At 36.1% G+C, this 24,641-nt stretch overlaps 1 protein-coding gene across 1 annotated transcript; it reads left to right on the top strand.

The window, feature by feature from the left end:
* Positions 1 to 74: 74 nt before the first annotated feature.
* On the top strand, positions 75 to 24,641 carry LOC128553642 (toll-like receptor 7). The gene is made up of 2 exons (XM_053534817.1): positions 75 to 278; positions 16,923 to 24,641. The coding sequence occupies exon 2, from the start codon at positions 17,109 to 17,111 to the stop codon at positions 19,290 to 19,292; it is 2,184 nt and encodes a 727-aa protein (XP_053390792.1). The 5' UTR covers positions 75 to 278; positions 16,923 to 17,108; the 3' UTR covers positions 19,293 to 24,641.

Genomic DNA, 24,641 nt, shown 5'->3' on the forward strand with positions numbered 1-24,641 from the left:
ACACCGTATTACAATGTGTCATTTGATATTTGGTATACTCCAGATGAAAATTGCGCACAAAAATATGAGAATGACAATGATGGTGGACTATTTATAACTTAGTGATGACTTGTACTGGAAAACTGAAAATACCCTTTGGATTGCTCATATTAATGAATGCAAAGAAAATGTTCTAAGCTGTAATTTAAACAAAACAAGGACATAAAATTAGGTTATGTGAACATTGAATGAAATACTACGGACAAAATATCTACATGGTATTAAATAATTCATTTTAGGTGAGTATTTCCCTATTGATTTAATCTTGAATGTTGGCATGTTATAAGCATTTATTTGAAACTAATATCATTTTGTTGGGATGAAACTCGCAGGTGATGTCGTACTTTTTTCAGTCCTAGAAGTTAAGCACTTAGTTGCCATTGGTTTCGAGTGATCTCATGAATGATCGGAGAAGTCATTTAAATAGCACTTTCACACTCGAATCTACCGCAAGTGATTTTAAAAGCTTTCAACCAGTTTGTCACACTTTTAAGTCAGAAAGGTGACCTTTTTAAATTAAGGAATCATATAGTGTGTAAATTAAAAGCGGTGTGTAAAGTTTACATTTACATTTTATGTAAATAAAACTTTGGTGTAGGGATATATAAATCTCAGCTAACTAACGTTTTCTTTAAATAAAGGGAGAAATACGAGTCATACAACATCTGCTCAACACATTTTTTTTTCAATTTTTCAAGTATTATGTTTATTACATTAGTATACATGGGTATTTTATTGTAACTTCTTTCGTTTCATTTGAAAGTTAAAATCGTATATTTTTAAGAATTATTGCCTGTCATATTAAAGTATAATTCAAACACTTTAAGGATTTTCTTTTATATATTTATATATAATTCTCTTTTCGATTAAAACATGTTCCGCAAAATGACCTACTTTTGGCTATTCCGGTTTACTCCGTCCATCTACGCCTGAAAAGGATTCCAGATTAGTATCACTTCCTGGAGTAATTCGAATGTGTTATAATGGAAATAGTTTTTAGTTTTGCGCGCTTTGTTGGCAAATAAAACACGTTTTTCATCATTCGGTCCTACACATCTGAACTCAACTTGAAAACCGTGTTTATTTGCCAACAAAGCAAGCAAAACTAAAATCTATTCCAAAATAATCAATAAAATTATGTTTGATGCAGATTTCCGTTTCGATATAATACCCAGTTGTAAAAGTCGAAAGATGTAACTATATTAAAACAATACGAGGGCATTTCATAAAATATAAAATAAGATGAAATTGCTGCAGTTGATATACTGCAACACTGCATGTTAAAATGGCATATTTCTACGTGCAGAAGAACTTTATTCTAAAATAAAGTCACTACTAAGTATTACATCATTCATTTCGCCCATTAGAACTTATAAGAAAGTAACACATTGGGTCATTTTCCGTCTGAAAACTAACAAAATGGCACTTGAAGTATCTGCAGTTTCGTAACTAATTCGTGTATTTTGAAGGACAAATTTGGTAAAATCAAATTTTGGAATGTCTACTTAAGTCACCTTCGTCGTATGCATACGAATGCCAGGAAAGTTTCAAATTAGCTGATCATTTTTGCATTTTCTTGTTTTGAGAGTGACTCATTTTCAAGAGATGTAGCTTTCTTAATTAAAAACTATTATGCAATGAACTATTACAGAGATGTTATCATCATCTCTGCGAGGGTTGTTTCATATATAATATTATCGGATCCCACAAACGTGTATTATTGATGAAATTGTAATTGCTTTCATTCCATACCTTTGTCCACTTACATATTTTTCCTTGGTCACTGATATTTGAAGGACTTACAGAAGAACATTAGTGCAAGTATAAGTTATTTGTCAACTCAAAATTCGTAGGTACTAACTCGAAACTTGTATGTACTGACTCGAAATTTGTACGTACTAGCTCGAACTTTGTGCGTACTAACTCGGAATTTTTAGGTACTAACTCGAAATTTTGACTTACTAACTCACCATTTCAAGATACGTAACTTTAGATACATATACTACCATACACTGATGTATGACTTACCCGATGGTGATTTGAAATTTATAGTAATGCAAGATTTCATACTTAACATGCACTATGGGGAAGTAGCAAGGTCAGTTACATTACATATGAAACACCCCTCGTATATCTAATATATGTACTGTATTTGTAAATTTGTTTTATGATGATGTGCCTGTGGGTGGTAAACGCGCAATCCAATTCCCGCCGGGAATACGCTCAAAATGGTTTGCGCAACGTCCGGTGCTGGTGTTGCGCGTACCATAAATTTTCTCGAAAAGAGCAAAATGCTATTCGACACAAATATGATAATACATAATATGTGTAAAATATCTGGTTTGTAATTTATGATTCGGCTCTATTGTAAGGAATAATACACGTCTTTTTTGTGTATTAACGTCTGCAGAAGCCCGCGGGATTGTTCGGTCTCGGTCACAAACATATCCCAAGGGCTTCTGCAGACGTTAATACACAAAACAAACGTGTATTGTCGCTATTATTGCATAAAAACAATACACGACGATTCCGGTACATTTTTTATTTACCATTCTTTTTGTTCTTGGAAACGGTAAACATGTTTTAAATATCCGTATCCAGGGCCCAGAAATAACCAACACTATCAAAAGCGGATCTTGAAGGTTTTAAAACGATTTTTTTATCTCTCGTTATTACAAACATAAAATTACCAATAATTGTTCATATCACTTCACAATTTGGTGCACTCGAGCACAATTTCAAGAATAATAACTTTACATTCGAGTTATATTGAGTACGGACACAGTTTGGAGTACGGATGAGTACGAACGTAGTGTCAAGCTAATGTATAATGTATACGCGCAACTCCATTCCCGGGGCGCAACCCCATTCCCGAATTTTTTTTGCCAATCTTTCCCCCAAAAGCAACATTTTATTCAAGTGCATGTAATATTCATGACTGTTTACACGTGTTTGATCATTAGAAGCGTCACATTTCCAGAAATAATGCACAAGAAAATTTGCATTTTTCATGATTCCATGCTTTTTTGAAAGCTCGAGCCAGCAGAGTTTTCGTGATAACAGAGCTGATTCTTAAATTAATAAGTTGGTATTTCACACATATGATCTTTATTCATTTTTGTGTCGAATAGCATTTGGCTTTTTTTCGAAAGCACTCGTAAATGTGTCATTATTTACAAAAACAAAAACCCACCTACCTCGATTTTGTATATATTGATGCGCAACACCAGCACCGGAAGTCGCACAACCCATTTTTAGCGTATTCCCAGTGGGAATTGGATTGCGCGTTTACCACCCGTGCTTTGTACAAGTCAAATAAAATATCTGTTCTGTTCTGTTCTAAAAGGTACAACGATAGAATATTAGTTTACCCGTCAGAAATACGATATAAATAATACACTAACTAATTATAAAGTTTGGTAGTAGATAATGTCACTTCTTCCTGCGGTTTAAACTTGATAAAATAATATTCGCAGGTTTTGGGATCAAGGTTATTTATGTGAAAATGAAACAGATAATTTAACAAACGAAAACCACAAGATGTTATAAAACGTCATTTGCGTGAGATTTGATAGGACCATAAATGTGCCCGTTTTATTGCATGCAAATATAATTTGAGATGGATAATTGTCACATTGTATTATTAGTTTTTACTTGAAAGTTTTACCCTTTATCATGCTGGACACGACTGATTCTGTCTTTGCGACCAGTGTAGATCATGATCAGGCTGCACGTCATGGTCTGCACTGTTCGCCATTCAGTCAGTATCTTTTTGGTAAGCACCCCTTTTAACAGTAAATGGAACTGTCCAAATTGTAACATTGAAAAGTTCGTAATAGAAATTTATGCATTAGCAGGGTAAAGGTTAAAAGGGGCTACGTTCTTGGAACGCTTGTATTCCTTTTTGGATTGTTGTCTCTGCTTTTTCCATTCAACAGATATATCTTAACGTCATAACTTTTCATTGCATTGGTATACATTCTAACCAGGTATCTCTTAATTACGAATGCGATTTCGGCATTTTTCGTTCTCGAAAAGTTATGTGCGCGTGAGCTACTCTACGTTCGAAGAATGTCGGTTAGTCTAATAATACTATGTAATAACACAGAAAACTACCTTAATATAATGTTGTTTGGTTTTAGTTTGTATTACAGGATGCGTCGCGTCGTATCATCTATTAGTTACGGTGTTCCGTTTGGACAATCGTGACTTTTTATTTAAAACTAAACCGCGATGCACGATGGTACGATGACGAAAGCGCGATGGCGCGATGGCACGATGATGAAACAACGATGGTACGATGGTGAAAACGCGATGGCACTATGATGAAATCGCGATGGTACGATGGTGAAATGTCGATGTAATATCGCGTTTTCATCATCGTACCATCGCGTTTTCACCATCGCACCATCGTGCCATCGCGTTTTCATCATCGTACCATCGCGTTTTCACCATCGTGCCATCGCGTTATCACCATCGTACCATCGCGGTTTCACCATCGTACCATCGCGTTTTCACCATCGTACCATCGTGCCATCGCGTTTTCATCATCGTACCATCGCGTTTTCACCATCGTGCCATCGCGTTATCACCATCGTACCATCGCGGTTTCACCATCGTACCGTCGCGGTTTAACCATCGTACCATCGCGTTTTCATCATCGTACCATCGCGTTTTCACCATCGTGCCATCGCGTTATCACCATCGTACCATTGCGTTTTCACCATCGTGCCATCGCGTTATCACCATCGTACCATCGCGGTTTCACCATCGTACCATCGTGTTTTCACCATCGTACCATCGCCTTCCAGTTAGTAATGCGTAGTTCCGTACACTCGATTTTTTGTCAACAATAGATGAATATATCTCAATGTATTTTGTGAGACGAAATTTACCATTTAGATTCTGCTGTTTTGCAAAATGTTTTACAAAATGTTCAGTGCTCAACTCATTAAAACTGTGTAAAATCTTCAAGGCCATGCCCTTTGTATTTATGTATGCATGAAAGTAAATAAAAAGCTGGATGTAATAGTTATTCTTGTTAGGATGTAGACGGTACATAGTGCAGTGTGAAAATGAGATTTATCAAGCCTGTATTACTGAAACATATACTGTACCACTGCGCATGACCACCGGAAGGCGATGGTACGATGGTGATAATGCGATGGTACGATGGTGATACCGCGATGGTACGATGGTGAAAACGCGATGGTACGATGGTGATAACGCGATGGCACGATGGTGAAAACGCGATGGTACGATGGTGATAATGCGATGGTACGATGATGAAAACGCGATGGCACAATGGTGAAAACGCGATGGTACGATGATGAAAACGCGGTGGTACGATGATACGATGGTGAAAACGCGATGGTACGATGATGAAAACGCGAAATTACATCGACATTTCACCATCGTACCATCGCATCATCGCGATTTCATCATCGTGCCATCGCGTTTTCACCATCGTACCATCGTTGTTTCATCATCGTGCCATCGCACCATCGCGTTTTCGTCATCGTACCATCGTATATCGCGGTTTAGGGTTCAATAAAAAGTCACGATTGTCCAAACGGAACACCGTAATCAGTAGACAAAAATGTCATTGTAACAAAAAAAAGAATAAAATAAAAAAATAAAAATAACGATCTAGTGGAGAAGTTGTGCGTTTTCTGCATTTACTGTGATTAAATTAATATGGAATTACAGACAGCGTACGTCATTACGTCATTCACCGTTTTGATGTAGACTATTAAACAAAGAGGTTTATCGTATTTTGATATTACTTCCTCTGTTTCTCACAAGAGCATCAGGGAGAAGCTGTATTGATGTGGATGAACAGACAATACAGTGCGACTATATTCCCCGGGATCTTTAGAGTGCTTGTTGTGAATTTTTCAAAACCAAATAGAACAAATGTTTAAATAATTCAAGTTTGCTTCCAAAAACTGGAGGCATGTTAGGTATTTGGAACTGAGCGACGGCCCCCAGCTAGGGCTGGGCACAGTGAATTCCAGAGCTGAAACCTTTTCTAACCTGGTATTCCTTGATGAGCATCAGTTACAGACAACATTTGGAACTGGCAGAAGATTAGATCTTTCTCACAATGAGCTAGAATTTAAAAATCCAAACACAAAAACATGTTTTACAAAAGGTAATAGGTAATGGCAGATTTCTCGGAAGCACAGAGCACCAAAAACACAGAGCCACGCATTTGCATAGTAGGCCCACAAGAACAAAAAGCTGTAATGGAAAAATATATGACGGGTTGCTTCAAACATCCAACAAGTATATATAGATTTATGCTAAATATTGATGGAGGGGAAGGAAATGGTAAGGGGCGAAATGGGGGGGGGGGGGGGGGTGGGTGGGGGGAGGAACCCGAAGGAATTTTTTAACAAGGACGAATATACAAGGGTTGCCATGCTCTTTAAAAACAGTCGCTCTACAACGTAAACCACAAAAGCGCAGACACCCGTGTACAAAAGATAATGCAAGGGAACGGAGAGGGCAATAGGGGGAGTTAGGCGGAGGAAAAACGCTTACAAAAAAAAAAAAAAAAAAAAAAAAACATACGCAACAGACCATACAAGACAGACAAAACAACCAGTTGAAAATAGGGGCACCGCCTTGGAACAGTCTGTAACCTATATAAAGGAAACTGGGGGTTTAAATGCGTTTAGGGCATACAAACCTTAAGGTATTAAATCTTTCTTATAATCATCTTTTTAAAATGGCTGAAAAGAATGTATCAATATTTGAAACCCTATTAAAGACGTTGCGACATCTGAAACGTATCAGTTTCGCAGCAAATAGCTTGGTAACAATACCACTGAACATGATTTGAAGACAACAGTTGATCTATCCAGTAACAAATTACATCAGGTGACTTTCCATGTAAATCACTTACACAAACTAGAAGGTCTAGACTTACAAAACAACTATATTACAATTCTTGACGAGGTGTCTCTCAGGTATTTGGACGCAATTCCAAATAAATCGGGAAAGAACGAAACAGGTACAACTGTAAATCTGAGTACTTACCCTATTTCATGTTCAAAATGTAATGCTAAACCTTTCATCCATTGCCTGTTGACAACCCCTCTTGTAAATATTACATCTCAGAGTCTAACCTGCATGTCAGAGAATTGTGAATCAACATGCGAGTTCTTCCTCAAAAAGCCATCCTTAACAGATTCCAACCCATTTGGACAAGTCTGTGTCACTTTCAGATAGAATCGCAGACCCGTATACAAACCGGTGTCAGTGGAAATAAAGTCGTTTTAAGTTGCTTGGCGACTATTCCCCGTGTGCACAAATATGACAGATGAGATGATAGACAGCACATGCGCGTGATGAAAAAAATCATTAAAATATAGCAGCAGATTTACTTTAAGGAGGTTGTTACATCAGGAAATTAAACTGAAGGAATACAGAATTGCTGACAGGTTGAGAATACCGGATACACAAACTTTTACAAAGTCTCGTCACGGAAAACAGTTTCATAATTGACGGATTGCTCGAAAAAAAATGTGCAAAACGTAATGTTTAGTTGATGTCTTGTGAAAATGTACTAAGACATCAACGAACTTAAGGTAGTAGAGGCGTAATAGCAATGTTTACAAAATAGCATTTGCTTGGTATATTCTTAAAGATGACCGTGTTTCGCGCTGTTTTGCATTTTTAACAACTTTTACCGTGCCGTTTTTTCTAAATTTTGTATAACTTAGGGTATCTACTCAAGCTCAAGTAATGACAAATTTCAAAGTGATGGCCACTATACAAAACATTTGCAGAGAACTCATTTTACCATTAATTTTGATAAAAGAATCATCAAACTATTGGTAAACAATTATAAAACACAAAATAGAAATGTGAATATCATTTTATCTAGGGTTCCTCAAGTAAACGGATTTAATGATACAGAGTTCTAACTTCAACATTAAAAAATAAGGTCAAATCCTGTGTTTCTATTTTGAATTTTGCTTACTTCATTCAAAAATAACCTTTGGGCAGACGTAAAACCTACCAAATTTCTTCCATGATATGTAATCTAAAGAGTGAAAGCAAAATAGAGAACTTTTACCGCATGTAACTCAATATTTTTAAAGATGTGTAACTCTACCCCTTCTGTTTAAGTAGTAAATTCACTTTGAACAGCAAGAAATCGCTTATCAAATTAACTTTATGCTGCCCTAAGATGTACTTTACAGCTAGCGAACCCAATAGACAAGACGAACGCACTGACTGTTTCAAGAAAATTACTTATTATTAAATATATTATATAATGGACATTGTTAACGTCTAACCAGTCCTAATCATTTACATGATATGCGTAGAAACAATATATATTGACATTTAACCTTTTAATAAAGATATTCGACTTACAAAAACAACAATGCATGGTTCGAGAAAAATCAGGTGCGAATAGCATGTTATAATCAAAGCCTTGAAATGTCTGATGGTTGCGGGTTTTTGGTAGATTTATTTTCTGTTTATATGCCAGTCTATGAATATACATGAACGAGAAACAAATACAAATTTAATGTGTCTCATATCTAAGATGAACTCTGCCTGACCCAGCTTGTGATGTAACCATGGGCTGGAATACCTTATCATTGATAGATCTTATATAATCTAAATGGTCAGTGTGAGTGGATACAGGTTGAATAAGAACTGCTTGTTCATTGATAATTCATCCGCATTGTTCATGAATGGGACTATTTTGTGTAGCACATGAACATCCTTTGGGAGTGATTCGGAATAAAATAAAGATGCTATGATTGTCAGAAATACACTTTAACTTTGGTAGCGGGATAATCCCGCAACCAAAAATCACCTGTATCAAAGGTTATATGGCTTGACAGGTTTAAACATTTTTACAGTCACGAAGAACAGCTCCAAATTATACAATGTAACTATGAAACTTACACCATGAGCGGCTATACAAGAGAGAATTTCGACTCAAAACTTAAAAACTCAAAAAACAAACATGGCGCCCTCAGTGGCGATAAAACGTGCGTAATACCGAAAAGAACTACCGGAAAGATTTTAAATAAAAAAATACTCCGGATAGAGGGGCACCACACTCCCCACTTGATATCGTAGATATCACTCAACTCTAATTAATTAGATATATTATCCAAGATAACAACCTTTTACACAAGAGAACAAATTATACAAAAAAAAAGTATATATATATATATACACATACATATATATAAGAAGTCATATTCCTAATGTACATAGCATGTTGTATGAAGATATTAAACATTCATTTATTACTACACATTCACATTCTAAGCTTAAACTGTTTAAGCATGAAAAATAACATATTTTTCATACCATGACTCAACACTATTTAAAAAACAATCCTGCTTAATCACTATGACATCATCACTGAATTAGTAAATACTGTCAAAAAATAATGCCTAATTTTTGGCTTTCACAAGAAGCACCAGGTCAACAATGGGTCTTAGGTAAGTCGATCGTCTTCCATCTTTGATCATAACAACCTCAGCCTTACGAACAAGGCCATCTGAGCTTGGAAAGACCCGAGAAATAAGTGCAATTGGCCATTGATTACGGTCCAGAGCTTTGTCCTTCACGAGGACAACATCACCAACTTCTACAGGAATCTGTTCACAATTCCATTTTTGCCTTTTCTGAAGGGTTTGGAGATAGTCCCGCTTCCATCTTAACCAAAACTGGTCAGCAAGGTACTGAACCCGTTTCCACTGATCCTTATATAATAATTTAATGTCCATATCTCCCAATGCCTGTTCACTAACAAACTTTTGAGTTAAAAGATAAGATGGACTCAACACACAAGGATTTTCAACATCATTAGAAACAGGTACAAGATCCACCAAAATGGGAACTATGAGGCGGATTGAATAACCGAACACTGCCAGATTTGTACAGGAAATTTGTGGTCTTCTGGTCTTCCACAGTTATAGCATCTATCTTAAGGCTATCTGTGGCACCCACAAAATTTGTTCCGCGGTCGGAACGGAACACCTTAACTTTTCCTCTTACAGCCATGAACCGCCTTAACGCATTAATAAATGCTGAAGATGTCATCTCCTCTTTAACTTCAATATGCACAGCACGAATAGTTAAACATGTAAATAGGACAGCCCAGCGTTTAGAGCATGCTTGACCACCTCTGGTCTTCCTTGTAACTATATTCCAAGGGCCAAACACGTCCACCCCTACGTGAGAAAATGGAGGAGATCTTTCAATTCTATCTAAAGGAAGATCTGACATTTTCTGGGTTTCAAAATGCCCCCTTAATTTCTTGCATTTTACACAGTGGAAAATAACACTAGTAACCAATCTCTTGCCCCCAGTAATCCAGTAACCATTTGATCTAACTGCACCCTCTGTAAAGTGCCTACCTTGGTGTTGCACCAATTCATGGCAGTGAAAAGTTATAAGTCTTGAAATAGAGTGTTTTCCAGACAGAATAATAAGGTGTTTTTCTTGGTCAGATAAACTACTTCGCCGCAGCCTACCACCAACTTTTAACAACCCATCAACATCAAGAAAAGGGTCAAGGGAGTACAGTGGCGAACTTTTAGGAACTGGGCAGTTGTTTTGCAGAGATTCCAACTCCTGCTCATACACTTCCCCTTGTACCTGCTGCAGAATGAACAATTCAGATTGTCTCCTGAAGTCTGGGGTTTTATAATGAACATGAGCATTAAGCAAATCACTATCAATCTGTTTCATGTGACGGGCACGAGCCACATACCTAAGAAAAGAAATAGCAATTACAAGTTTGTTCCATCTAGAAAACCGTGCAAATCTGTCTGACCAGGAACTGCAAGGTAGGCCGGGAGAAATAACTGTCGTTAAAGCAGTTACTTGTGGGCGGATTTTTGTATCAACTTCAGGATGTAACAAGGGAAAGAACTCTGGTAAATCCTTTGTAATTTTACGCAGAAATGCAGGTCCTGAAAACCATGTACTAAGCTGTAACTGTGCAGGGCTCAAACCTCTGCTACCAATGTCAGCCGGGTTTATAGAGGAACAGATGTAATTCCACTGAAGAGGTTTGGTAGACAGATGAATCCTTTGAATTCGGTTTGCTACATAAGTATAAAAGCATCTAGATTGATTACGAATGTAACCAAGAACTATACGACTGTCTGTATAAAACTTAAATTCTGAGATAGTTATCCCTATGTGCTCAACTATAATATCTGCTAACTCAACCGCAAGTACAGCAGCACACAGTTCAAGTCTAGGGATTCTGTGTCAGGCTTGAGGGGCAACCTTAGACTTTCCTAAAACAAAACTGGCTTGTCTACCTCCTAAGCCCACTCCAACCATATATGCCACAGCCGATATAGCTAATTCAGAAGCATCTGAAAAGATATGAAGCTCAAAGTGTGTGAACTTGTCGAGAGACACTTTAAAGTAGGGTCTAGGTATTTGGATGTTACTAAGGGATTCTAAGGACTCCTTCCAAGATAAGAATTTGGACTTAATATCTGGAGGTATTGGATCATCCCAATCCTTGTCAAAACACATCAACTGTCTCAGTATGAGCTTTTCAACGACTGTTACAGGGGTCATAAACCCCAAAGGATCAAACAGACTATTCACGGTAGCTAAAATGCCACGTCTTGTGAGAGAACGACTAGAGGCCTCGATTCTGAAAGTAAAGCTATCAACCTCTAAAGCCCAATTCATCCCCAGGCTACGATGAATGGGTAAAACATCTTTGTCAAAATCTAAACATTTAATATCTTTTGCAAGGTCTTCAACATCTATCAATTTCATAACATCAGCATTACTCGAGGCTATCTTGTGCAGACGTAAACCACATGCTGCTAAGTCTTTTTGTGTTCTCTTAATCAAATCAACCACTTGTCCAGGGGTGGATTTAGATGTAAGACCATCATCCACATAGAAGTCTTTAGACACAAAGTCTTGCACGTCTGGATCAGAATTCGCAACCGACTTGCGCAAACAATAGTTGGCAATGGCAGGTGAGGATGTGTTGCCAAATGCATGTACACACATCCTATAATCTATTAAGTTTTGGTTCGGATCATTATCCTTGTACCAAAGGAACCTCTAAAAATTCCTATGTTTCTCATGAACTGAAAAGCAATAGAAGATCTGTTCTATATCTCCCGTAACAGGGACCTAGCTGCTCCTTACGGAATCTAATCAACACACCTAACAAACTGTTTGTAAGATCTGGGCCACTGAGTAAGACGGAGTTCAAAGATATACCCCCAAACTGAGCCGATGAATCAAACACACCCCGGATTTGGTTTGTTTTTTTCGGATGAAAAACACCAAACACAGGCAAGTACCAGCATTCTTCACCCTTGGAGAGGGGTGGGGCAATCTCGGCGTGACCTTTATCAAATATCTTAGACATAAACTCAACAAGTAGCTGTTCCTTAGCAGGATTCCTACGCAGACTAGAATGCAAGAGCTGTGCTCTTCTCAAAGCTAAGTCTCGATTGTCTGGTAAACGTTCCCTAGGATTTTTAAAAGGTAAGGGAGCAGACCACTGACCACTATCATCTTTATGCATGTCATCTTCCATTATCTGCAAAAACTTCCTGTCTTCAACGGACAGAGAAGGTCGGTTATCATCAACTCTCCTAGTAAATACTGGGTCATAACTGTAACAGTTGTCAACGACTGCATACACAGAATCACAAGGCTTAAATAAAGACTGTCTACCATTGGCCAAAAGTTGAAGTTTGTTTACATTTACAGTGTTTTGGGTGTGAAAATCCCCTGTTAACTTTGGAAAAGTATCTAACCTTCTTGTAACTGCCTTATGAACTGCTTCCGGCGACCCATATCTATCATCTAGTCTGTGCCAAATCTGCTGTAATCCAGCTATAGGATCTCTGATGTAAACCGACTTCAAGTTTTGTGCGTGTTTTCTTGATTCCCTTCCCAACCATTTGATTAGGAGATCAATTTCTTCAGCCGGTTTGGATTTTATCTCACTAGTAACTTGTTTGAATGTACTCTTCCAAGAATTATATTGTTCTGAACTGTCATCAAAATATGTAAGTCTGTTCATAAGAAGATCTTTTCTTAGCAAGTAGGTTGCCAATGGAATTTCATGAGAAGTTTTATCTGTATGTGAAGGCCCTATGCTTTCTCGGGCATCTTCTTTCTTCATTTGATTCATAGAACTTACAAAGTTTACAACCTTTTCTTCAAACATTTGCTTTGGTAACTGTTGTAGCACACTTTTACCACTACCTCCTTCACTCATGTTCTCAATAGCTTCCACTTCAGCTATTGCTGCAGCTGCGATCTTTTTGTGTGATAACACGTCTAGCTCGGTTGCTATCTCTGATATTCTCTTAGCTTTTGCAGCGTTCAGAATCTTTTCTTTTTCTTCAAGATCAGCTTGTTCCTTCTTCAATGTTGCTTCCTTTTCAGCATACTCTGCTCTGGCAATAGCTGCCTTAACTTCCGCATATTTTTCAGTAAGTAATCTACTGGTTGCTGATGAATGTCTATTTGATTGACTGCTTCTAGAGCGACACGGCGAAAACAACTCAGGTTGTTGAAGTTCAGGTTGCTGGTGTTTCAGACTAGTTAGTTTGTCCCTGAAAGCTGTAGCTGTCTGAATAGTTATTTCATGTTGCTCTTCAACTAACTTATATAGTTTCAAACTTTCGTCTGTATGTTTTAATTGTTTGTTTGTTTGTTTGTTTTGGGTTTAACGCCATTTTTCAACAGTATTTCAGTCACGTAACGGCGGGCAGTTAACCTAACCAGTGTTCCTGGATTCTGTACCAGTACAAACCTGTTCTCCGCAAGTAACTGCCAACTTCCCCACATGAATTATCAGAGGTGGAGGACTAATGATTTCAGACACAATGTCGTTTATCAAATAGTCACGGAGAACATTCGCCCCGCCCGAGGATCGAACTCGCGATCCCGCGATCCGTAGACCAACGCTCTTACCTACTGAGCTAAGCGGGCGGGCTGTTTTAATTGTAGGTATCTACAGAACTCTTGATATAATGTTTCAAAATCTTCAACTTTAGATGTAAATTCTTTATCTAAACTGTGTAATGTAGACAATGTTACATCTTGCTTTGATAATTCAAGCAATGTCTGCACCAAAGTTTTGAAGTTATGTTCAAAATTTTGTACCTTTTCTTCATAAGATGACATGGCCTTTTCCGTTAATTTATGAAGCCTTTTGTTGACATTAGAACTCGCTACTCATATCCACTCGTAAGCCTAGGTTAATTTACTATGCTGCCCTAAGATGTACTTTACAGCTAGCGAACCCAATAGACAAGACGAAGACACTGACTGTTCAAGCTCTTTAATGTATATCGTGCCATTGGGTAAATTACTGAAATTAGAATTACGATTCCTTAAAAAGCAGGACAAGAAAATTACTTATTATTAAATATATATTATATAATGGACAATGTTAACGTCTAACCAGTCCTAATCATTTACATGATATGCGTAGAAACAATATATATTGACATTTAACCTTTTAATAAAGATATTCGACTTACAAAAACAACAATGCATGGTTCGAGAAAAATCAGGTGCGAATAGCATGTTATAAAAATCGCCTGTATCAAAAGTTATATGGCTTGACAAGTTTAAACATTTTTACAGTCACGAAGAACAGCTCCAAATTATAAAATGTAACTATGAAACTTACACCATGAGCGGCTATGCAAGAGAGAATTTCGACTCAAAACTTAAAAACTAAAAAAAAAAAAAAACAATCATGGAGCCCTCAGTTCTAGAAGTGCCACAAGTAAGGACAACAAGGTATGGAAGAAACTCATTTAGGTTTGAGGCCGTCAGGGTGTGGAACAGTCTGCCAAATGACATGGGAACCATAGATAGGTACAAAGACTTTGTCAGACTGGTCCTCACCTGGACTGGCCCCAAATGTAAATGCGCCATGTGTCAGTGAGTGTTTGCTGTATGTTTGCGTGTTATATGTGCTGTTGTCCTGCTTGCTTTGTTTTGCTTGCTTTGTTTTTTGCTTGCTTTTTTTTTCTCTCTCTCTGTCATGCTTTGCCTTAAGTGCATATTTTGTTTTGTGCTTTTTAGTTCATATCCTTTGTTCAAACTATGTTTCATTTTTTATTTCTCTGCTTGTTTTAAAAATGCTGCTGTTATCACATATTATGTAAACATGACTCTCTGTGAGAAAGTTGCTGATCAGTTCTTCACAAATCTGATTTGAGGAGATATATGTTCTTAATTTCATCTTATTTGTCACACTTTTGTGTTAGTTTTGCTAAATCAGTTTTTTATTTAGTTACTTTTTATGGCAGATTTTAGGCCTAGGTCAAGATCAGCAGCTTTCCCACAGGTTTTACTTTTCTTTCTGTATTATATTTTTCATGCCCCATTTTTTAATTTCTTAATTGCATCTTATAGTTTTAGTTTAGTTTCCCTAGTATTAGTTTGCATGTGCTTTTAAAAGCCTATTATTAATAATGTGCTCCTCTCTTAGTTTGTCTTAGTTTAGTTAATTTTATGTAAATATGTAATGTAAGTTTTTGTGTTTTTTTATGTTTTAACTTGTTTGCTTCTTTTTTCCTCGTCTGGTGTAGCTTCAGCACGTGTGGAGTGGCCGTACCGCTGGCGTAGCCAGTCGAGGTAAAAATGATATGAATGTGACATAGGGTAGATGACAGATATGGGTATGGTGAAGTGAATGACCCCTCCAGGCCCTTTTCCAAAATCTACACCTTTCTTTCGGTAGTTTTTTGGGACACTTACTTTAATAGGGTTTTTGTCTTACACTTGCCACAATACCCATATGTCATCTACCTATTTGTAATTAACTGAATTTTTACTTAGCTTATTTATTTTGTATCCCTCTTTTCAGCATGTATGATTAAACTGAATTTTGCTTTGAAGGGGAGTAACAAAGTCAGTAATGTAAATGTACTGTTACAGAGTTACTTCCCTTGCTGTTTTATGACTGTGCTTTTTCTTTACAGCTGTTTTATTTTTTTCATTTTATTTTGTTACTACTATATCATTTGTTTGTCGGGAAATAGCTTTAAGCTAATGTTAATTGTTAAATTCATATCCGACGTTAAATAAAGTATCTTGTATCAGAGGCGATAAAACGTGCGAAATACCGAAAAGAACTACCGGAAAGATTTTAAATCAACAAAAAGTACTCCGGATAGAAGGGCACACAATTTTTTTTCCATTTTGTACAATAAATCAATCATAAGTCTTGAAAGAAGTAAAAAAATACTAGAAAAAAATTGAAAATAAGGAGAAAAAAATTTGGTCCCAATAAGGCTTGAACCTACGCCCCTGAGAATTAGAGTAAAAGTGGGTTTATGGTAGGAATTGAATACTCTTCAAAAAGGAGGTACTCTATTACGCCTCTACTACCTTAATGTGTGCTGACGTCAGTAAATGAAGCAAAAAACGAAAGTAAACAGACTCAGTGACAGAATGAAGCATATCAATATCACATTTAAAGGCGTATTTTTATTTTGTTTAAAATACAAGAAGTGAAAAGGATTAGTTATTATAGAATGTTCACTATTTATGGGTACAACATCACGAATACGTTTGATAACCAATCGGATGATCCGAGTCACCGTTCAGGTATGGCCCTTGAATAACGACCGTCGTCAGACCAACGTTTGCCGTGGTAACAATATATACATAAATAAGAAAATCATGTGTCCTCATAATATGAAATATTTTAATGAGTGTTATATATTTAGTGTTTATTTATCATATTGAATAAACAATAATTAAAAAACAAATTATTCAAAATCAAGAAAGTTTAGCATGCTCAAGCTCCTGGAGGCGAATAGTACATATTACACATAAATACAAAATTAAATCTGTTTGTGTATATATTACAGATTGTACTATGAAACGTTTTGTGGATGATCAACTAGATGTACTCCTGATGACACCTTTTCGTACAAAGCGCAAATGACAATGTTATGAATCTGCAAAAACTCAGTACGCTGTAATTAAAACAGAGAATCTACGTTCAACACAAATATACAAAGTTATTCAATATTTCTCATGAATTAGCTTCTGAAATGTCTCCTGTGTATACTGCACTTTTATTTACTATATCTTTGACATCCGCGTTAAGGAGGAGCTGTGTATTGGAAGATAAAGAAACGTTAAAATGTAATTATTTTCCTAACAGGATTTCAGATGAGATATCACGAGTCAAAGTAGTGGACTTTATAGGACCTAATGAAAGTATGGTAATAAACAGCACCGATTTCAACGCTGAAGGCTGGAAAAATGTAAAATGCTTGGAAATAAGTAATTCATTGTCATATTTGGATTTAAAGTTTACAGCTGAAACCTTTTCTAACCTGAATAGACTGGATGAATTGCAGCTACACCTTAGTCATTTCTATCTGGATCCCGATACGTTTGTAGGTCTTAATTCTGTCAAATGGTTAGATGTGAGTGATTGCTTCAGACTGAGTTTTGGTGTTTTATTACAAAGTCTGAATGGGACAGATAAACTACCAAGTCTAACTAAACTTACGATCTCTAGGTTGAATTTGTACAATCACCTGACTGTGATTGATGAAGGTTTTGGACAAATTCTACAACAAAAAAGATTGACCTATTTAGATATGAGCAATACAGTGATAACAGCATTTCATTTTGGTGTATTTAAATACCTAAGGTACCTTAAAGTTTTTAATGCATCCGGTGCAGCGTTAAGTGACACTTTTACAGACGATTTCGATTTCTCTGACCTCAGAAACATCGTTGTTGACTTAAGTGACTCAATTTTGCCACCGAGAATGAGACCCCTTCCAGGAAGACTTGTTATTTCAAATATTGTTGTGAAAAACCCAACAATTCACGATGTGGGGTTCGTAATCTTTAAACAAGCAAAGATACTCAATATGTCTTCAGTTGTGCCTGCACTATCGAGTATCTGGATACATAATACTACAGTTATTATAGATAAGCCGATTAAAATTCTCCTCCAGCGTTTGATATTAAAAAACAACAACTTAAAGTATTTAGATTTCCATGTAGACCACGTCTGCAACAACTGTATTGCGTCCAGTGTAGAAAAAGTTGACATCTCGTTTAATGGACTACAGTTCATAAATCCTTTACTAGCAAATTTTGCCCCAAACATTAAAATATTGGATCTGTCCTTCAATCGGCTTTTTAAAATGGCAAAAAATAATGACTCTTTGTTTGAAACTTTATTAAAGTCGTTGTCACATTTACAATATATAAGTTTGTCAGGAAACAACTTAAACACAGTCCCAATGAAAATGTTTGGTACCAATGTTGATTTGGAAATAATTGATCTATCCAGTAACAAATTGCGTCAGGTGACCTTTTCACTGAAGTATCTTGGAAAACTTCAAGTTCTTATTTTACGAAATAATTTGATACACATACTTGATGAAACATCAATAAGTCATTTGGACTCCATATATAGACACAATGACAGCTATCTTACATTAATTCTAATGGGTAATAACCTGTCCTGTTCAATATGCGATGCTAAAACATTCATCAAATGGTTACTACACACAAAGATAGTAAACATTACTTCTCAAAATCTCACTTGCACAATTGGGGATGGCGAGCAAACAGCTATTGAACTGAGTACATTAGATCTACTGCAAAACGTGTGTTACTTTGTATTTTATAATGTTATTATATGCCTCTCAGTTACGTTTATTTCAGTTCTAACGGCTTTTGCTTCAGTTAAAGCATGCAAACAATGGTACCGTGATCAGGCAATTAAACGACTTCAAGATGGTCATGGCAAATACGAGTATGCCGTACTTCTTGTTTACCACCATGATGATAACACATTTGTTGAACATTACGTAGTTAGACAGCTAGAAAAGGAAATAAAAAACATCACTAATATCAGAACTAGAAACCTGATAACTAAAAGCGAAGAAGTGAAACCATCAGATACTTTTATTGCAGCACTAGAGAGAGTTGTACATACAGCGACAGTTGTTATCGCTATCATGTCAAGAAATTTCTTAGAAGATCCTATATTAAAAATATTCATTGAAGGAGTCAGAGATACTGGAAAACCGATCATATGTTTTCTTAAGACTGAAAGGCCTGGCCTTGATAGGGAGAAATTGACACCTGGAATGAGACAACTTCTTAGAACAAGACCAAAATTCATATGGAGAGAAGAAAACGAAGAATATATTATGTGGTCAACATGGGAAAATATTTGCAATACCATTTTAGACTATGCGTAATAGGGCATATTGCTGTCGAATCTATTGGTAAGGTTGTTAATAGGTCTTAGTGCCTCTATAACTGATTACACAAAAAAGGAAAATGACATACAGCAAACCTATGTTTTGTACAGACACTACTTTAAGGGTGATACAAAATAACGTCTTTTGGTATTGATTGTACTGATAAGTGGTCCGTATACTCTAGGTTCACATGTACTCAGCATCATCGACTATAGTTGTAATTTGATTTATTACCTTTAAATAATATTTGCTTTTCATATATAGCAAATACGTTTCTGTGGAGGTAGGTTGTCTTAATATTTGTATGTGCGCATGTCCAACCGGAAGCTAACGTGACGATTTACGACGACGTTTAAACAAAATTTGTTAGTTATCCATTCTTCGGAAAATAAATAACGAACCTGACTCCGATATGATGCTTAATGGTTTATTATAATATGACGAACAATGCTTAAATCATCACAACGATATTATGTTGACGCCACGTCAACGTAATATTTAGCGCCATGTACGCATCAAGAAATAGCGCTTTCAAATTTCATGATATAGTTTACTTAATAACATTTTTTTAAACGAAATGTCACACTGCGCAAATGTGTTGATCAATTAACACACATGCTGAGTTAGTTATTCGCTTTGCTGAATAATTCGAAACAACTTTCGCCCGAACTGAACTCTGCCGCAAGACGTATTACCTCGTGAAATTATTACGTCAGACGTATAACCGCTCATTGTGTATAAATAGTGACGAAGCACAGATTTGCTATATATCATTTCTTAAATAATGCAGAAATAATTAAACAAATGCCGCAGAACCGCTTTAAAACAATGTTGCCTTAAACTGACATCATGACGTTACGTGTCAGTTACCGCACAATATCAATAGTTTTTTCTTGTTTTTTTTTTTTTTAAAGTACGTAATTCTGTGTATTTTCGTTATTTTAACTATTTTCAAACAACCATTATTTACTGAAATATTTTTATGAGTCTTTTGCTCCGAATAATAATCAATATTTTGCTTCTTTTATGTAGTAATATTGAAATGTTATGCGGAATGTAAGAAAATGGATGACGCTAACCAATGTTATTTGGAATACAGTTGGGTGGAGGTTACTTGTTACTGGTCTATTTAAGAACAAAGCTTCGGCTTTTCATTTTCCTTTCAATAATATCAATGAGAATAATAGCAGCATGCTGAACGGTTTTTCCTTGAAAAATGCCAGACGAAGAGTACTGCTGTAAGTATTTTAAGCTGTGAAATTTGTTTAAATAAATGCACGAAAATATAACTTACGTTACAAATGATATGTTTTAAAGCTACATGAACAAGAAAGATGATTTCATTCAATATTTTTATAAGAAAATACAACAAAAAGAAGATATTAGCTATTTAAAACATCTATATTGTCATGGTGACTTTAAACTTTAAGAAAAATAAGTTCCATGTTGGTATTTTGCTAATAATATTATTAGTTACACTGCTTGTTGGCGACAGGACACGGGATATACGCTGTCGAGGAAATCCATATCAGGCAAGAGCGAAGCTCGAGCCTGATATGGATTTTCGAGATAGCGTATATCCCGTATTCTGTCACCAACAAGCTGTGTAACGATTTTATCTTGCCGACTACCCTTTACTTACATGCTATAATCAACACATTTTGTAAACTAACAAAGCTACTTACAGTGTAGACTGGAATCCTTCGATCATTTGTTTGGACATCATGTTTTATTTATAGTTGATTTATACCAGCCATAAAATGCACAATGACCTGTGTTTTGGTTAAATCACAAAACACAAAAGCTCATTTACACAGGTTATGAACTGGTTTAGATCAGAAACACTTAAAAAACTTCTTGTTCCATCCCTTCGACCAGATTTCGCAATGTCACAAATGTCTTGATACTTCAGCTTTCATCCCGTTTCCTGTTAAATCATTTATCTTGCACGTAGATTAAATGATCCTACAACAAACTGCCGAGTAACAAATATGTCAATTCCTTTATTTTACGATGATTTAACTTAAAACAAGATTTCAACGTCCGTGTATCCCATTCAGAGTTATTCCGCTTTTACGGCTAACTTTTGTCAAACTTCATGAGCCTCAACTTAAGCAGAATGAAGTCGGCAAGAAAACACTAAATTTACTCTCGGAAAACGATACTATCGCTGGAGCTAATAAATAATCTGACTTGATTCAATTACGCCAGCAGTGTGGCAGCCATTTTGTTTTAATCATAATTCATATCTGAAATATACTAGCAGGATATGGAATATATCCTGTCTCCACGTGACGTCTATTGACCAATAGAAATGCAAGAAACTTGTAGGAGGCAAGATAAACCCAAATATTCCATGCTGGTCATTAACAGAATGGTACTGAAGCCGTCAAACCCCATTTTGTACATGGTTGTTTAAAAATGAGAGAAAATGCGTAGCAATGGAAACACGAGCGCCGCGTCATAGACACTTTAAACTTATATTAGAAAGCTGACGCGCATACTAGTAAAATTATCAATTATGTTGACTTCAACGGATATCTATTAACATAAAATACACTGAAAAGTGTTAAATATCGTATTTTCCTTCTACTTTCTATATAAAATACCTTTAGAGGGTCGTGTTCTTCTTTTGTTACACGAAATATAAATAAGCTGCGGTTTAACTTTTTTGAATTTACCATGGTAACAAGGTAACCTACCTCCTTAACAAAACGTTTGTTGATTAATCTGATATCAATACGAGCTTTGTATTTTTCCTATTTCAAACTCGAGAGCACGAGTGCAAACAGTTCTCTTGCACAGTTTTGTGAGTTTGAGACACAATGAACTTTTCTTAAAAAAAAACGCGATTGCTCGATTGTCACAATTGATTTGTCCAGTAAGAAATATTGTCAGATAACTTTTTTGCATGAAGCATTTAGACAAAATAAAATAACTAGTTAGTCCGTAAGTATTCAAAAAAACATTTTTCTAACATTTCGAAAATTAAATAATTCAGTTGGATATAAAATACAGCCATTGGCTCGTGGAATATTATTGCTCACGTGTCACATAGTGACAAGGTGAGGTACTGTGATCAACCTTCTTCCATCGTCCATCGTCTGTCGGCGTCCGTCCACTATTTCTTGTGAACACGATAGAGACCGCATTTCGCAAAAGATTTTAAAGGTCTACTTCTAAAGCCCGAACAAGTATTATATGAAAACTAGAGTTTGTAGCTGAGACTTCCTATTAACTGAAAATATGACTCACTATCGGATCTGACCAAATAGTCGTGGATATGTTCAAGATATAACAACAAATGACAAAAAGATTTTGCCTATTTCAAACCGAAAGTATATCTTCCGACTGATTACAAACCCGTCGCGCATCTTCGGATTTTTTTTTCGGAAGAAGACTCCGGATCGAGATTATATTTATAAATAGATCCAACGATAACGTGATGTTTACAAACATTGCATAGGGAATTCAACATTTTTTTTAGCTAACAAAATCTTCTTATACGACTATACCCCCAGCAGAGCTATTGTAAAAGTGTCTTCTTACGGTTGTAAGCGGACACTTTATAAATAGAACTGTCCTGTATGAACGCACTCTATCAGTTAACTACTTGCACGTGAAGTTCGTGAAGGAAGTCATAAACTGTGCCTGATGCAAAGAATGTCCGTTTTCAAGTTGAATTAATTTTTGGCTATCTTCTGTTGAATTTATCAGTATTTTGGAATTGCAATATAAATAAAGCTTTTTAAACAAGACAAGAAATATTAATTTACACTTATAAAATATGGAATTGAAATGTTTATACCGCAGTCAGTAAAACCATCTGCAATACCTGACAAATTAAACTAAAATCTAGTGGGCCGCGCCATGTGAAAACTACGGTGTTCCGTTAGGGCCAGCGCCTGCTCCCTACGAAGGTACGAGTGAACGATGACGAAGCGCGACAGTACGATGGCGATAGCACGACAGTCCGATGGCGAAGCGCGACAAAATGACGGTGACAGTCGCATCTTCGTTCTACACCATCGTACATGTGCAGAACTTATTTGTTCGACGTATTACCGCCCGAGTAAATGCTGAAATAGTGTTAAAACACGGTTTGCTATATATTATACCGATTCTAATATGCCATTAATCAAAGCAGTAGACAAAATGAAAAATTTTAGTAGCGCTCCTTTTTGGTCTTTTTTGATCGCAACAAAAGCTTTGACGTCAATGCACGTTAACGTCATGTAATTCTAGCGTAAGCGTGTTTTTACAGAGACAAGCATATAAGAATTACTAATAATCTTATACTAATTTACAAGAAAATCCAAAATTATTGAACAGAACAGAACTGAACAGAATTGTTTTGAAGGAACACAGATTACAAAAGAAGGTATGGTCTTTAAGATGAGTGAAAACAAACAACTGTTTCCTAGACATAATTAAGTATTATTTATATGTTATATTTTTAATTTCACACGTGCAGAGTTAAACATTTGTTACTTGATTATAAATAACACCCTGACTGGTGATTTTTGTTTGAATAGTTTGAGTTTAAGCAAGGTAGACATTAGAGTGTAATCAATGTTAAGGTGAACCAGGCATTCATCGATTCTGCAGTGCTTTAGGGTATAGCGGATAGCTAACTAATTTTTTCTGCATTCAGTAGTTTTTTATTTCAGTATATCAGGCAGAAAGCATTTTTGAGTCGGCTAAAGGCTGAAAGCCTTTTGACGAGTCCTTGCTATCCAACGATTCTCTAAATTGACCGAATAACATGTGAAGGGATGTAGTTCCATTAGATTTCTCAAATTTCAAACAGTTCACTGCATGAATGAAGTTAAATTGTGTCAATTCCCTTTGCTATGACCAATATACGATGTAATCTGTCATATTTATGACTTGTAATTGTGCAATTCTCGAATGTAACTCATTAAGCATAAATGTGCATTTTAAGAATTGCGCAGGCTTACAAAGCTTGGGTAACATCCAGCGAAAGACAAAAAAATAGTTCCAGCAGGGCTCCAGATAAGATGCGTATTAGCGTAAATTACGTATAGAAATAATGCAAATACGCATGTCTAATAATTTCTAAGCGTATAAAAACGTATATAAAATTACAGAAACGCACACAATGCTTTTTTAAAAACAAAATCTGAATCGTCTGGATGCGTTAGGTAACATAGCCGATCAGCCTTAATTCTCCCACATTGAACGTAAACACGCATCGTATGATTTCTATAAACTTTGCGTGGGTTGAATTTTGCAGTCAGTAAACGGATAAATTATCGGAAGAAGAAGCTCTTACTGGTTTGTTTAGTTACTATTGATATTAAAAATGATTTTAATTCTTATTTT

Source organism: Mercenaria mercenaria, unplaced genomic scaffold, assembly GCF_021730395.1.
Source record: "Mercenaria mercenaria strain notata unplaced genomic scaffold, MADL_Memer_1 contig_4138, whole genome shotgun sequence".
Lineage (NCBI taxonomy): Eukaryota > Metazoa > Mollusca > Bivalvia > Venerida > Veneridae > Mercenaria > Mercenaria mercenaria.